General features: G+C 42.2%; 1 protein-coding gene and 1 long non-coding RNA gene across 10 annotated transcripts in view; one reads left to right on the top strand and one right to left on the bottom strand.

The window, feature by feature from the left end:
- The window catches only part of LOC308581754, a 61,836-nt gene extending 46,987 nt beyond the window's left edge, over nucleotides 1–14,849 (bottom strand). For both annotated transcript variants that reach the window (XR_014005251.1, XR_014005252.1), the window contains exon 1: nucleotides 13,338–14,849. This is a non-coding gene — a long non-coding RNA (uncharacterized lncRNA). The remainder of the gene's footprint in view (nucleotides 1–13,337) is intronic.
- FRMD4B (FERM domain containing 4B) overlaps nucleotides 1–16,804 on the top strand; it is a 243,446-nt gene that overhangs the window by 224,062 nt on the left and 2,580 nt on the right. For 4 of the 8 annotated variants that reach the window (XR_014005103.1, XM_081184011.1, XM_081184007.1 and 1 more), the window contains 6 exons: nucleotides 750–978; nucleotides 5,963–6,019; nucleotides 9,255–9,405; nucleotides 10,305–10,472; nucleotides 11,605–12,410; nucleotides 14,866–14,998. Coding sequence is in view for 7 of the 8 variants with exons in the window: in XM_081184011.1 (XP_081040137.1) it covers nucleotides 750–978; nucleotides 5,963–6,019; nucleotides 9,255–9,405; nucleotides 10,305–10,472; nucleotides 11,605–12,410; nucleotides 14,866–14,998 (1,544 nt within the window). In the remaining variant the exon portion in view is untranslated. The remainder of the gene's footprint in view (nucleotides 1–749; nucleotides 979–5,962; nucleotides 6,020–9,254; nucleotides 9,406–10,304; nucleotides 10,473–11,604; nucleotides 12,411–14,865; nucleotides 14,999–16,804) is intronic. The other 4 variants (XM_081184008.1, XM_081184010.1, XM_081184009.1 and 1 more) reach the window with 4 other exon arrangements.

Raw genomic sequence — 16,804 nt, 5'->3', positions numbered from 1 at the left:
AAGATATGGGAACACTGTTGCCAAAGTCACAAATATGTGTTGTTTGGAGAACTTGTGGAAGCCAGAAGCAGATTTTCTCTTTTATTCTGGTTTTCACCTTATCCTTCTGTATTTCAAACAGTAACTTGCCCTGAAGGCTGGCTGGCTTTTACTTTTTTGTGGCTAATGGGTTATTTACACCTCTCTGTTAGTAGGACCCCATTCCCTTATGTGAGGATAGCATAAACCGAGGTCCTTGTTTGTATATATGAACATGAATGCTTTTGAATCATAATTGTCTAGTAAATAATAAGGAGTGCTTTGGGGTTTATATGTGTGTGCCTCCTTTCATCTGGTCTCTTCATAATTGTTTACAAACACTGAGTAATAAAGCTTCCAGCATTATGGGCATCATTATATTGATGTTTGCACCTTGCTAACCCTTTTGTAGAGAAGCCTGGCAATAGGTTGTCCTTAGCATAGCAATGCAAATGCTTTACTGGCAATGGAGAGAGTCTGGTGTTTAGCTTTTGGCAGATGTTCTGAAAACGGGTGTGAAATGTTGGCCTTTTATAAATACCCTGGCTTACCACATCAGGCCACCCAGTGCTACGTACAGATGAGTCTACAAGCCCTCCCTATTCTTTGTTGCACATCCTGAAGTCATTTTGTTGTTGTTGTTCAAACCTCAAAAGACCAAAGACTTGGCTTAAATTCAGGTTCCAAACTGGGAAATCCCGATTTTATTTTACTTTATTTTGGCTCCGTAGGACCCAGCTCTGCAGAATCTGGAGAGCAACTTTTTCATACAGCAAAAGATGGTGGAAGCCGTGAAGAAACTTTCCAGTGAGCCAGACCTATGCAAAAATGTGAAGAAGAAGAGGAAACAGGAGTACATAGAGGCAGTGAAAAAGCTTCAGGAGATTGAAAATTCCATTAATGAGTATAGGATCAAGTGTGGAAAGAAGCCTACACAGAAATCAACCCTGACCTTACCAGGTAACAGAGATCTAACAACATTCTTATGAGGATGGGGAGGTTGGGGGGGAGAGAATCTGTTTTTCAAGTACTTTTTGTTGGGTGTGTTTTTCTCTCGTGGAAGAAAAACATGGTTTTGATACCAAGGGCAGGCAAAGATGCAGTCCTGCCCAGCAGAAACCAGAGCCTCTGTGTTCAGCAAAGTCTGGAGCTTACCTGTAATCTGGCTGCCGTGTTTTATGTAAGATGTGGTTAAAAGGGAACAGAGTCTCAAAGTGCAGCACAAGCGCTGGCATGTTCGAGGGAGAACGCAAACCAACGAATTGCTGTATGTCGAAGGGCTGGCGGCATCTCCCAGCCGAAACTAGTGTGGTACCTTGTTCTGTTGAGTATCGGATGCTGATTTTAGCAGAAATTGTTGTGTGATCTCTTGGCTAATGCTGGGTGCATTATGAATCAAGCACATAATTAAAGCTAGGTCTTAAGACGTGTAAGAAAAGTTGGCAGCAAGGGGAAGGGGTGTGTGTGTGTGTGTGTAGATGGTGTCTGGTTGTGAATTCCCAGCAAGATAGCAAGAATGAAGCGTGCATAGTTTTATATGTCAGTTGTCTTTAAGAGTTTGTAAATAATAATAATAATAATAATAATAATAATAATAATAATAATAATAATAATAATAATAATAATTTATTATTTATACCCCGCCCATCTGGCTGGGCTTCCCCAGCCACTCTGGGCGGCTTCCAAAAAAATATTAAAATACTATAATACATCAAACATTAAAAGCTTCCCGAAACAGGGCTGCCTTCAGATGTCTTCTAAAAGCCTGGTAGTTGTTGTTCTCTTTGACATCTGGTGGGAGGGTGTTCCACAGGGAAGGCGCCACTACCGAGAAGGCCCTCTGCCTGGTTCCCTGTAACTTGGCTTCTCGCAGTGAGGGAACTGCCAGAAGGCCCTCGGTGCTGGACCTCAGTGTCTGGGTAGAACGATGGGGGTGGAGACGCTCCTTCAGATATACTGGACCAAGGCCGTTTAGGGCTTTAAAGGTCAGCACCAACACTTTGAATTGTGCTCGGAAACGTACTGGGAGCCAATGTAGGTCTTTCAAGACCGGTGTTATGTGGTCTCTGCGGCCGCTCCCAGTCACCAGTCTAGCTGCCGCGTAAAGTAAGGACGTTGTAATGAGACAGTGCCTATATAAGAAACCCATTGTGAAAGAGGATTGTAAGGTGCTTGTAAGCACTGCTTTTTTTTCTAAGATGATTTTAGAGGAGGCTGGTCCCCCTGAACAGGGGACAATCTAGGGCCAGTTGTATAATACACAGCAGGGTGAATAAATACTGGCTAGATGATGCACAGCAGTCATCATCTGCCCAGGGGCTCTTAAAAAAAGAACAAGAAGCTCCTGAGTCCCAAATATGGCTTTCGAGAAGTCCAAATTAGGCCTCTTCAGTTTCCAAACCAAGTTGTTCCAACTAGCCTTATAGCTGCTTCCCTTTGATGTGCCACTATGCCGTCATTTCTACGCACAGCAGCCATTTTTACAACTGCGTGTATGTTCATGTAGCCGTGAGTAGCTGGCAGGGCATCTTTTATTACATGTAGATAATAACGTGACTTCAGTATTGTATTACCTGTCTGCCTTTCAATGAACTGAAAATTTTAAGTCAACAGTAATGGGTTGGATGCAGAGACAAGCAAGAGGAATGCTTCTTGTGCAGTGGGGATTTCCTGCCTCCTTCGGAAACCCTGTTACAGCCCCTTGAACCTCCTGGCATAGGATGGGGCATACGAGGTGTAACCAGCTATGTTCTTAGATAAATAAGGTATACTATTCATGTATCAAATAATAAATTTCAATGGAAGTAACTCATAAAGTTCAACAAACGAACAAAGCAGAAGACCCAGTGGATCAGATCATTCTCTAGTCAGTTCATGCATAAGGTCCATCCGTGTAATGGTGTCTATTCCATCTGTCTGTTCATAAGGTCCAAACACATATGAGCTTTAACGACTGATGAAGCCCAGGATGGCAAAACAAGGCCAATATTCTGGAAATCCTTGTCTTAGACTCTGTGAAGGGATTCTGTGGAACTGTAACAACTTTTCATGTGGATTGTTTGGACCTTATGAACAGACAGGTGAAATAGACACCATTACACGAATGGACCTTATGCATGAACTGACTAGAGAATGATCTGATCCATTGGGTCTTCTGCTTTGTTCGTTTGTTGAACTTTATGAGTTACTTCCATTGAAATTTATGATTTGATACATGAATAGTATACCTTACTTATCTAAGAACACAGCCGGTTACGTCTTGTGTGTTTATTGAGTATGCTTTACGTGACCATAGGTCTGTTTGTTGTTGTTTTGATAGGATGGGGCATGGCAGGCTGCTGAAGCAGGATGGGGTGGGGGCAAGAGGAATTTGGCACGGCTGCTTTAGGCACACTTGCACTATTTTATCTACGAGACAAAAGTGGCCTGGTTTGAGTATGGATGGCATCTTGATGGCCCCTTCCATTCAGGCATATTACCCCAGGCTGCCCTAGGAACTGATGCAGAGCCATTTGTTTCACCTAGCCGTCAACACCTATGTGCTGGGCAGACATGTGGGAGGATGAATACAGGAAAATGCATGGGCCTGAGTGGTTCGTCCAGAGGTGGTTCCTGCATTTTGAAATGACACTGAAATGTACAGAGGAGAGCTCCCTGAAATGACTCAGGCGTTGGGAAACAAACCGGATCAGGCAGGAGCATGAAGAGTACAATTTAGCACAGTTTATCAAATTGAAGATTAAGAGGATTAGGGTGATGGTGATTATGGCACCTTCATGGGGAGAAAATGGCTGGATACCAAAATGGACTCTTTAATCAAGCCAAGGAAAGCCTAAAAGGTGCTAGTTGCTGGGAGCAAAAGCTGGACAATTGGCATGGGGACCAAGCCATGGGTCAGTTTCAATGTTGGGTGCCTGCCAATGAAAGCCAGTTCCTTCTGTATTCTGCACTGTAGTTGACTAGCAGTTTCACACTGACTTGCAACTGAATCATGTTATTTGTCCAGCAGGCCTGCACAACTTGCTTATCTGACATCAGTATGGTTTCTGGCATGCTGTTGGCATCCACTCATCTCTGATTTTAAAGCTAAGGGTTTGTACTTCACCCTTTGTATGTAATGTCACATAGGATTGTGGCAAAGGGATAGATGGAGAGAGAAAAAGCGCTTTTGAAATGTCCATTACCATGATGTGTTTGGGGAAACACTAATAAAAGGATATGACATGGTGATTACAAACTAGGAACTCCCTTCTGTGCTAAAGTGGCCTAAGCAATGCAGTTGTAACCTCCATTGTTTAAACATGAGATCACTGAAAAATAATTTCTTGCAAAATGTTCAGGAATGCAAAAATCACAGTGTTGTTATCATCAGGGTAAAGGGGGGAATATCAAGGGATATGATAATGACACAAAGAGTAATAATTGGCGTCCATTACTATAGATTATCCTGATGCTTGCCTTCGCACTTAAGAGACATATGATTCAATAAAATGGTGTAAGTAGCAAGACAGGAAGTTCCTTCTAGGCTAGTTTAGAATGGGTTGGGTGCTGCTATTGCAACCCCCAGTGTTTACACGTGAGAGAGGATGAATTTAGAATATATACCCTTATCTTAGAAGTGTTGTTTGTAAGAAAATAAGATGTCTCTTAGAATTGGGATCTTGGGTATCACAAAATATTCTTCCCTACTTCAAAGAACAAAGTGAGGATGATGAAAGTTTTTTTTGAGGACTGCTTTGAACAAAGACACGGGAACAGAATGATGCATCAAGGCAAAAAGCTAAAGGGGACAAAATACACATAATAGAGAGAGAGGAGAGAGAAAGAGCTTTGTGTATAAAGTTCATGGAAAGAAGACAGAGTAAGCAAGCCTGGTTGTATTTCAGCACTTGTTTACAGTCATGAGGAACCAGAGGATTGATTTTGAGTGTCAAAAGAAAAGGATTGCAGAATTTGGGACACTCGTGGCTGCCTTAACATGTCGAAAAATATCCTATTTTTTATTATTAAGTTCTGATTTGCAATTATTTTATTAATTTCTGTTTACCATTATTATTTATCATGCTGTTTGCTAGACAAAGAAAATACTTGGCCTACAGCAGGTAGTGTCTGCCATTTCTCAAGCTCATTGCCTGTCTTTTCTCATTGTGGGCAATGACTAGCTAGCCTTGTAAGAGATCAGCAATGTTCTCCATCAGTTTCTGCCAAGTGCTCTTCCAAACACTCTGCAAGCAGCTTGTGTGGCTGCTGGTTGCCACCTCATCCTTCTGAAATCTGCCAGTGTAAAAAGAGGTGAATAGTTCTTTTGGAAAGTTTGCCGATTTAGCTTTCTGGTTCAGCAATGAATCTGTTGCAGCTGTGTCTTTCTGGAGCTGCTCAACAGAAAACACAGTTGTGGATAGATCAAATGTATTTGGCAGCCATAGCCACAGTTTTATTGGTCTTGCTTGTGCTGGGCTGTCTGCTGGCGCATCCTGGGTGATGGTAAAAGGCTCTGGTATGACTCCTGTACATTTCATAGTGGTGAACATTTGTGCAGAGTGCAGCAAATGTTATGTGTGTGGCCCAGCATCAATGGACGCTATTGTAATACAGAGAAGAAATTTAAAAATTGCCAACAGCTGATTTGTTTGGCATTATTCTTCACAGAATCTGAGACTAGTTAGATTCTCTGACTACGCTAGAGATGCTGATTTTTCTGAAGTAACCAACACACCTGCTATCAAAAGGCAGTTCTGGATTCTATTTTTTCCTGGTTGTTTTTAGGTTGTGGGGCTGTATTTATGTTTGTTCTTAGTACTCCCATTGGTAATTTGGTTGATCGTTAACCTGTAAATATACACAAACCTGAGTGAGTGAACCCAACAACTGTGCCCTGTGTTTAATATTCCAGACTGCAACATTTGTCTTTTTTTAAGCTTTTTTCATTTCTTTTCCCCCCTAGATGAAATCATCCCTTCTGAGAGCAGCTCTTTGTCTGACACAACAACATTTGAAGATGGTATGTGGCTTTTGCTTTTCAACACAAGCGGATAAAACACAGCAAAGTTGGGAATGTCCAAGCTCCCTAATTTTACACTGTGTATTCTTAGGGAACTGGCTATACCCCCTGCAACAGCCCACGACTGGAATGTATTGTACAGAGCCTTTAAAAAAAGCCAGGCTTATTTCTAAAGACAGCATGAGTATTTCTGTCTGTTCCTTTTCTTTAAGAACAGGAGTGGGAAACCTGTGCCCCACCAGGGGTTGTTGGTCTCCAACAGCCCCAGCCAGCATGATCAACGGTCAGGGATGGTGGAAGTTGTAAACCAGCAACATCTGGAGGACCACAGACTCACCATCCCTGACCTAGAGAAACAGGAAGGTAATGGCTGTACATAACACTGGATTAGCACATAAGACTTGGGCAGCTGACAAAGTTTACTGAAGTTGGTTTATCCCTCCCATGAGGGATACTCCCAGCTAGCCACTTTGCCATTGCAAAGAGACACACGCTTTTTTGCCCATTTCCTCTCTGCCCCACCCCCCCCACCCCCACCTTGAACACTTGCAATAAATATACACATTCACTGTCCAGCAGAATAATTACAAATATGCACATACTTGGGCCTCATCTAGGGGTGTTGAGCTTTTTTTTTTTCTTTTTTTTTTTTGCAAAATCTCAAAAGAAGACTTTTGGGGCTATTTATAATGAAATTTGCCAAAATCTACACTTCCAATATGAGCTGCCATACATCCTGATTTTCCCGGACATTTCAGTGCTTTCCTCCCTGGTGCTGTTTACAAGGGCTGAATACCAGCTATGTCCAGCAAATTCTGGATGTATGGCAACCCTATTTTTCTCCTCTCCCTTTATCACTGCCACCATTACTGTTGCCTAAGATTGAGCCCCATGATATCCTGTGAACATTGTGCTGAACAGCAAAGTTTATGGCGATCCTGAGCTAACCTTGAGCCATTTTCTGAAAAGGACTTAACTGCTAATTTGTTGAGAATAAGAAGAAATCTGGCGTGCTAATGCAATCTCTCAATCTCCTTGAGAGATATAGCTCCCTGTTCAACATACAAACAAGTGATTATTATCCTTTTATATATATATTTTTAAGGATTCCCATGATTTATTTAATTGCCATAATGACATCTGGGTTGTGTGTTTCCTGCCAGCTGACAACAGGCAGGGTTAGCCATACTCCTTCATCTAGTCATTAGTTGTCTAGAAACACCCTCCGTCCCTCCCTTCCCATTCATTATTGCTTAGACAGATAACCTGTAACTTTAGTGCTCAAACTCCTACAGTGCGAATTGTTCTGTAGCTTTGATCCGGCAAGCTTTTTCTGATTGGCCAGTCCCAATTGGCTGTGGTTCCGCCAATAATGGAATGACCTAGATGACTCCCTTTTTAATATATCTGATCTTGCTTCTTCTGAGTCATCAAGAAAAGGATAGTCCTCAGCTTTTCTTTTTTCTTTGCAAAAACGTTCACACTTGGAGCTCATGCCGATTTCAGACGTAGAATAGAATTAACTGGTAGTGATAGCTTGGTTTGCCCACAAGTGTTTTAGATTGTCCAGCTAATAAAATAGTAGTGCTCTTTTTAATAATAATAAAAAAATATTTCCACTTAAGAGGAGGAGATCTGTGTCCTGCAGACTTTTAGAAAAGCTTGCTCCCTGGGCATCTAGCCATGAAAGAAATATATATATATATTGGGGGGGGGGTCCACAAACAACATGGAGAGCAACAGATAGGATGTAGTCAGTGAAAGAATAAATAAGGGAAAGCTAATAAAAAGCTTCCACTGCAGCTTCAAAGCCTAGGCAAATAAAAAAGAGTGAAGACAACCGTGTCAGGAAGTCTCTAGGGGAGAGTGCTCCAGAGTTGGGAAGCTACAACTAAGGTCTTGGCTTTTGCTCTCGCTCTCTCTGGCCACATCTTACAATTGAAGCAGTATCATACCACTTTAAACAGTCATGGCTTCACCCAAAGAATCCTGACATCTGTAGTTTGGAAAGGGTGCTGAAAGTTATTCCCCTCACAGAGTTACAATTCCCAGGGTTCCCTGGGAAGAGAGGTTGATTGTTAAGCCACTCTGGGAATTGGGAGAAATGTATAGACCACATTAGGTGGGGAGATAACTAGCTCTCCTGCACAGCCCCCCTATCCCTAGTTGACTCGTCACAGCTGTTATGCTCTTTGAGACTGAATGAAAATGCAACTGTCTCTTCATGAAATAGCACAACCAGCTGCTCTGCATGAACCATTCCCTTTCCAAAGTGATATAGAGTTCCAGGCATATACCTATATAAATAGAAAACTTTGCTCCTCCTTCACGGGGCTCGTTCCATTAATTTGTTTATCTATGATTATGATTATTGCTTTACATCTCAATGTATACATCCAAATGTGTGCATGAGAAACGTCAGGTGTCTCATTAGATACAATACTGATCCCATTCAGCCCCAGCAATTCCAAAGTTGATTCCAAAGTTTGGGGGGCTTAAACATGTTTGTGGGACAGATATTTCGAACATGTGGTCTGAATGTGCTGCTTTCAAACCTCGGAAAGTTTTTGCTATAACAGGTCAAAATGTGACAGAAAGTAAGTCCAGAGTACTAGGGAAGTCCTGTAACTCAACAGGAATCCAGTTCGGTCCCTAATATCTCCAAGTAGTCTGGGAAAATCTTCTAGAGAGCTGGTACTGTCTGTCGCTGTAGACAATACTGAGCTTGATTGTCCAATAGTCTGACTTGCAACAGCCTTTTGTGCAAACTCAGTTGCTAAATCTATAAAGAGGACTGGATGAATCTTTAATACCTGAATGACTGTTGACTACTAAAAAAATCAGCCCTTATACCGGAGTTTCTATCATTGCTGCATTGTATTAAAATACTACATTGTTCAACTCTGTGGCTTGGGATTTTGCTTAGGCGTAATAAATCTGTTTTCCTTTTTAAAGAAAACATGACATTAGCAGGCTAACATCTTAATAAATTAATTCATGAAATATGCCAGGAGTGTGCATGACTTCGCCCTTACATTCAACTAAATCCTGTTCCAACTATGTATTGCTTCTTTCCCTTTGTATTATTTAACTTTCTGTAAAATGAAAGCATGCAAAATGATAGGGTTGAGAGAGAGATTCTTCTAATTAAGGATGTGAAGGTTGCTAGGGATTCACACAACATGCCTTCCTCATCCTTCCAAGTTTTAAAACCATGTGTTCTTGTTTTTTTAAGCAGGTAGCGATTCTCTTGCTGTGCCAGGCCAAAGAATAAACTCTGTGCCACTTTCTCCAAAATCTCCACCACCCAAATCCCTTGGGGTGGAGAGAATCCATCTCAGGAAGTCCTCCATGAATGAGCAACTCCTTGAATCCAGGCACTCCAGGTACAGAATTTCTGACATTGCCAAAAACTTCAGTAACATTTGCTTAGTTTTTCTACAAAGGTGATGATATTTTAAAAATACTGCTGTTATTTATTTACTCATCCATCACCTTTTCTGCCTCTCAAAAAAAAGCATGCAAAATGACTTGCAACACAATTTTGGGGGGTGGGGAGAGGGGCACTTGTCGTTGAGCGATTTCTCATGGCTGAACTTCCTTTCATCCGTGAACTGAAGACACATTTCTGTGCGTTTGCATGCAACACTGAACATTTGAGATTATTCAGTAGGGGAGCTAGGTTAAACAAAAAGTGGCTGGACTTGTGGAACTTGCAAGCAAAGCTTAACAAGTTATTGGCTCTAGGTAGGACCTCAAGAGCCTTCATCTCCACACCCAGGGTTTTCTGAGCTCTTCTCTTACCACTGCAATCCTTTGTGCCCCTTCAAAGGCTGCTACAGCAAGCCAGGTAACCTTTCCAAGCTGCTTCTAATGAAGCATAAGGACCTTCAGTGGGAATGAGAAAGCTGGAGATCCTCAGTTACACGTGCAGAACCACTTATGTGAACTCCTCACCATTATTTCTAACTTCTACACTCCTCATCCATTCTATGTCACTTGAGATTGTATCTTAGTATTCCATGAGCTTGCACCATCATCCCAACAAAGCATGACTGCTAAGTTAACTGGTTTCACCTCTGCTTTTATTTTCATTTTCTCTTCCTCCCCATTTTTAAAAGTTCCACTTTTGCAGCTCTCAAAATACCAGCCATTCTGCAAGATGCTTTCCTGCGTGAACGTTGTGCTTGCTTTATATACTATCTTTCCTGTGTTTTTCAAATCTTCCGCTTTCAATCTGTCGGCGAGTAACGCGAATGCTGTTCTGCTTTGCATTTTATTGAAGATATTGGGATGGTGGCCACATATCGGATTCCTCTATTCATAATCACAGAGACCCCTTGTCAACACACAGCAGCCCGTACAGAACAGTGGAGAGGCAGCACCGTGGTGGAAGAAGTATGCCCACAACACCAGTTCTCACACGCAATGCGTATAGTAGCACTCATTTACAGTAAGCTGGTTTTCTTCTTTCTTTCCCCCAGAAAGCATTTCCAACAGAAAAGAATTAGCTCATCCATAATCTTTCTTTATGATAAGAGGCATATCATAAAATAATAGATAAAATCATGGATGTGTCCACCATAGTACTCCTTTGAAAGCTTGAGATGTTGGGTGCATTGATAATAATAATAATAATAATAATAATAATAATAATAATAATAATAATTTTTTTTTATACCCCACCCGTCTGGCTGGGTTTCTCCAGCCACTCTGGGCGACTTCCAATAGAATATTAAAATACAATAACCTATTAAACATTAAAAGCTTCCCTAAAATTTCCCAAAAGCTGCTTACCCCTAGAAGAAAGTTATTGCTGGTCCCCTATATATTTGCATTCAATCAAAACAGTAAACCAAGCTCCTACATCTCTTGAAGGCTGAGGGAGCTTCCCCAGATTTCCCTAACCTGATGGATGTTATCCAGAGGAATGTTAGACATTCTTAAGTATCCTTGAAACTGAAGGAATTACAAGCTTTGCTTGAAATTATTCAGCGGAACTCAAATGCTGCTCAGCTTCCTTTGCTGCTTTATCTTCCTTCATTTTATCTTATTTTATTTTTTGCAACAAATGTTTGACTAGTACAGATGTTCTGAATCAGATAAAAGTTGTCGCAAGAAGTACTGTAAAGTTTGGGAAACACTGGTTAGCCCTGTGACACCGTATCAGTCTCTACAGCCGCAGCAGACACTGTAACTCTCCAAGGTTTGCACTCTTCCATTGTCTCCCGAGACAGATGAATGCCAACAATGATACATGAAATCCTAGCATAGCACATAGATATTTGAGACTCTTGTGGAGTAGACTGCAACCATGGAACATGAAATATTCCAACCTCCCATTACATTTGTGATATTTTATATCCCTGTTAGATTCCTGCCTGGACTTCCCATGAAAAACTTCACGGGAAAAGACGTCACAGCCTCCATAGAGAGCTTGTTTCATTGTTCTTACGTGTGTTTTTTTACTTAAAACCAATGCCAACCTTTCCTGTAATTCAAAGTATTGTAGCTTTGCCCTATGCTATTTGTTGGGTAGAACTAGATGCCATGTTTGTAACAAAGGCAATTTTCTGCTTTCTCAGGCCGGATGTATCCCCCCAGCACTGCAGGCAGCGGAGGGGCAGCTTAGAGTCCCAAACCAACTTGCTGTCTGAGACTGCCAGCGAAAAGCCAGTGTTCACCCTTTCAAAATCTCCGAGAAGCAGCAGTACAGAAATCCTAGATGATGGGTCTTCCTACACCAGCCAGTCCAGTGCGGAATACTATGTGACCTCAACCCCAAGCCCCTGCTATACAACCCAGACTCTGGACAACCGTACAAGAAACAGGAGATGGACCAAGAAGCAGAACATTTCTGCTGCGAATTCGGGAAGCATGCCAAACCTTGCCCAGAAGGACGTCCGCAATGGCGGCTACCCAAAAAGCCAGGAGCAGCCGTCGGTCACTTGCTACATTCCCGGCTACGCCCCTTACACGGAGTGCGATGTGTATTACAATAGCGGCTACGTGTATGAAAATGGCACGGAGGGCCAGTACACAGTTAACCCTTCCTACCGTTCGTCGGCGCACTATGGACACGAGCGCCGCTATCAGGATTTCAGGTCTTTCCACGAGGACGAGATGGAGAGAGTGCCGCACAACCCGTACGCCACCCTTCGCCTGCCGCGGAAGCCGTCCGTGAAATCTGAACACATCACCAAAAACATTCACAAGGCCTTAGTAGCAGAGCATCTTCGCGGCTGGTACCAGCGTGCCTCTGGGCACAAAGACCAGGCTCATGGCCTGCAGGCAGGCTTTGACGCCGACAGAGGGTCACAGAGGAGCCTGGGCTTTGCTGGACTGCAGGTCCCCTGTTGTCCGAGCAGCCGCGCATCATCTTTCTCTTCAGGTAACTCTCCATTTTGTGCCTCTGCAGCTTCACACATATCGTGGGCTCTGGAGCTCAGCAATTGCTCATGGGTGTATGAGGTGTACCAACACAACCAAGGTCCCACTGACTGTAACAACTTAACACATCCATATCTAAATTGAATTCTTTCTTCGCACACAATGAATGCCTCCTCCATTCTGGTAAATAGGAAGGCCTGCTCACATAAAAACTCCCTGTGTTCGTTGGCACGTTTACAGGGCTTTGGATCAGGTAGCAGAGATAAAGCCCAGAGACTCAGATTGCTGGTTCCTCTGGAGCAAATGCTGCTAGTCTTGCCCTGTTGATTCGTGCAATGAGCAGCACAGGCTGCGGGGGGAAAGAATTATCCAGTTGATCAGCTTTTGGAAGCAGGAATAACTATTGGGATTTTTTTAAAAAAAAAAAACTGGATATAAAAATAAATACAGCTTGTTTAATACCGGTGCAAAATGGAGAGGCTTCAGAATTTTGAACTTCATATTGGTATTTCTTTGTTTGAGACTACCTGGAAATGTATCTGGTGCAGAAAGCAGATGCCTTGAATATTGAGTACTAGGGAACATACTGCACTTGTTTGAAAGGAGCTGCATTTATCAATAGGTAGATCTGGAGGTCCATGCCATGGTGCCTGAAACTTTAATGCAGTGAACCACCTGTGTACCTTGAGGAACACCTGCTCCCATGTAACCCTCCCTTGCCCCTGGTACCACCTAGAGAGAGGCCTTGCTGCTCTGTACCAGAGGTTAGGTTGGTGAAATCACAAGAGCAAGGTTTCCTCTGTTATTACACCATGCCTGCAGACAGGCCTGCCTAGGCCAAACTGGATAGAACAGGCTCATGGGTGATTAAGACATATTTAGTTTCTGGTGTATGTATTGTTTTAAACTGTTGAGTCCACCCACTTACCCTGGTTTTATTACTGTTTTCTAGTGCATTTCATTGAAGTTTCTTTTACGTAATCCACCCTAAATACAAGAAAAGGACAGGTTATAATTTTTTTAATGAGAATAGTAAATAGATACATAATACTGCATAAGACAGAGTATTAGACCAATCTCACATTCTGTAATTACTTTGTGCAAATAGATGATCTGTGTGCACGAGCACGTGTGTGTGTGTGTGTGTGTGTGTGTGTTTAAATTCAATCCTAGCTACTGTTTCTTATTCATTATTTACATAAAACATTTAATGGGAAACATTTCTTTAATATTGTTTCTCAGTGTCAGAGTAGATGCGGTGCTGCGTAAGAACGACAGAGCTCTGGATTGAGCTAAAATAATTTGTAGAAGCCTTGCTAAACTGGTTTGAGGAAGAATGGTCAAGCTGGTTTGCAAAGTAATTGGGTGTCAACAGTGTGCAGGAGGTTAAGAAACTGGGGACAAGCCTACTGGCTCAGAGGTGGTTCATCTAGTTCAACATCCTGCCTCTCATAGTGGCAAGATCTAGGCAGTTAATGAAACATTTTTATCCACAAAAGGTGGCAGCAAACACATCCAAAAATTACTGCACAAAGGGACAAGTACATAAGAGTATAAGACAAATATTAAGGTTTATATTGGGTTTTCAACCAGTATCTGTGCTTTGGGGATATACAAAAATACAAAATGCGTTGATACCTGTGCATAGACTTCTTGCCCAACACTGAAAATTGCCTAGGCCGTTGAAAGAAACAGTCTTAATACACAAAGCTCATAAAGTCTTAATAATAGATAAACCATCACACAACTTGGGGGGGAGGGGAGTGGGGTGGGAAGTAATTTTATGACAGAAATGTGGGCACTTGTGTATTAGAAAAAGATGCAACTATTGTAATAGAACCTACCATATATAAAAACAGAGTTACTGAATTTATGTTAAAATAAAAAATTAATAAGTATCGCTTTAGTTAAATCTAGAATATTCAGGAAGATGTATGGTGGAGATAGGGAATCTAAGGGAATACAGTGTTCTGATCGTTTTTCTAAGTTATGAATTAGAGCAGAACTAAGTAATGAAAGATAAAAAGCAGAGCAATTGTTTTCTGTGATTTGCTTTGTAACTTGATCGGATTAAAATCTAAAGGTAGATAAAAAGGAGGTGCATTGCCCTAATCAAGTTGACTGAGCATGTTATTCTCACCAGTGAATCTATGTGGTACTTCTGTGAACTCATTGCAATAGCTGACTATACTTTTCTGGTAGCAGTACATCAACTGCTCACAGTTTGAGGTTCTACTATTTATTATTTTTGCTTGTTAAATTCCTGTACCACCCTTCATCCGAAGGGTGGTTTACAATATAAAAAACATTCTTCCAGTCTTCCGCTTATTTGTCTCTGTCTGAAAACAGCCTCTAACTAATGGCTGTGTTTCGAGTATGTGAAGAAAAAAATCATGCTTGAATCCTTAGGCAAGTTAGTCACTGCTAGCATTATTTTCTTTCCCCCTCTGCTTTAGCATCTTCTACAAATGCCTCTGGGAATTGGCGGAATCCGATTGCACTGGGACTTCCCGATTATGATACGCTGTCTCAATCCTCTTATGCTAGCTGTTACGGGAGTGTGTATGGCAACCACCCACTGCCGAGCAGGTAAGCCATTTACAATGGAATTGCTGGCTTACATTGTGATATGTCTACAGCTGGTTTGCCTGTTGGAATGCAGCAGCCTACACATAAGAAAGCCCCTTCTGTAATTTTCAACTTTTTTCTGAGAACTGAACTCAAGCTCCGTCTCTTCATTCATGTACAGCATTTTGATTGTTGCATGCAGGACTTTAGGCCGATTTACTGAAAGTAGATTGAGACAAAAATTTGCAGCTGTAATGGGGAAGGGCATAAAGCCGGGAAGGGCAATGTATCATTTATTATTATTATTTATTGAATTTATATACTGCCCTATACCCGGAGGTCTCAGGGCGGTTCACATAAAAAGATCGCAGTATATAAAATAAAAATAAAAGCAATAACCCAATAATATCCCCCCAAAAGAGACACATTTTAAAAGGGTATGGGATGTTGATCAGGTCAACCAAAAGGCCTGGTTAAAAAGGCCTGGTTTAAAAAAAAGTCTCTATCACACCAACCATTTCCCTAGACCAATGGTCCACTGGTGAGTCTACAGGGTAGCAGTAAATGCACAGGCCATCGCAGAAAACCTAGGAAGGCTACCTGTGACCTACCCCTGATTTAGAGAACTGGAAAACTGCACACGCTAATTAAGACTCCAGCCCTAATACAATGGTACCTCGGGTTAAGTACTTAATTCGTTCCGGAGGTTCGTTCTTAACCTGAAACTGTTCTTAACCTGAAGCACCACTTTAGCTAATGAGGCCTCCTGCTGCTGCCGCATTGCCGGAGCACGATTTCTGTTCTCATCCTGAAGCAAAGTTCTTAACCTGAAGCACTATTTCTGGGTTAGCGGAGTCTGTAACCTGAAGCGTCTGTAACCTGAAGCGTATGTAACCCGAGGTACCACTGTAAATTGAATTTCTGTATAAGCTTGCAACACCATGCAGTGCTCCTGAAATGTGTCGTGCAAGAGCCTGCACTGTGCTATTACACTGGTGAATTGTGGATAGTCTACTTCCTTAGCATTTCTTTGCATGTACAGCATATCTTTAGGTCAGCCATCGGCTTAGGGATTTTAGAAGGAAGCGGGGGGGGGAGTTTCTTTAGTTGTTACTTGTGTGAAGGCACCACACAAGTACAAAAGGGCCTGCAAGGCTGTGCCGTCATCTCCTTCCCTGTTGCCATGAGGCCTTTTCTGACTTCCCATGTTTTTGGGGTGTTCTCATATAGCCTTACTGAACAAACCGGAGCCCTGTGCAATCAGAGTTCTAAACTGCATCTTAAAACAAAACATGGAATGTTGACTCCTGGCGGTACCTTCTGTGCATGGTGAATGGAGTTGCGGTGTTCTGCCTCCAGCACCCAAATAGAAGGACCCACATTAATTCCTTGGCATACCCAGGTGGGGCTAGCAATGCCCAACGACTGAAACTCTGGAAAGCCACCGCCAGCCAGTGTAGTGGGCGATACTCAAGTCGGTGGACTAGTGGGTCCACCACAGCATAAGGCAACTTCCTCTGTTTTTTTGCTGTGTGAACCAACTGACCTTGTGCATGATCCATATTCTGCATGTCTGTGTGTGTATGTGTGTGTGTGTGTGAGATAACTGGCCTTGTGCCTGGCCTCTGGAAAATAAATACACATTTCCGCAGGATGGGGCGGGTGAAATAGAGGGTTCATTCTCAAGGCAAGGGTGTTCCTCATTGCTTTCTTTGGTTAGCCTTTCCCACTCTTTTCCTCACCTTGTTCTCATCACAATTCTGCCAGCAACAGGTAGTCTAGTGTTAAGTCCAAGTGCTTCCAAATGTTTTTTCATGTAAATCTTCT

Source organism: Podarcis bocagei, assembly GCF_964188305.1.
Source record: "Podarcis bocagei genome assembly, chromosome: 2".
NCBI classification, from domain to species: Eukaryota; Metazoa; Chordata; class Lepidosauria; order Squamata; family Lacertidae; genus Podarcis; species Podarcis bocagei.
The sequence above is the reverse complement of the archived record's forward strand: the minus strand, read 5'-3'. Positions and strand labels throughout refer to the sequence as shown.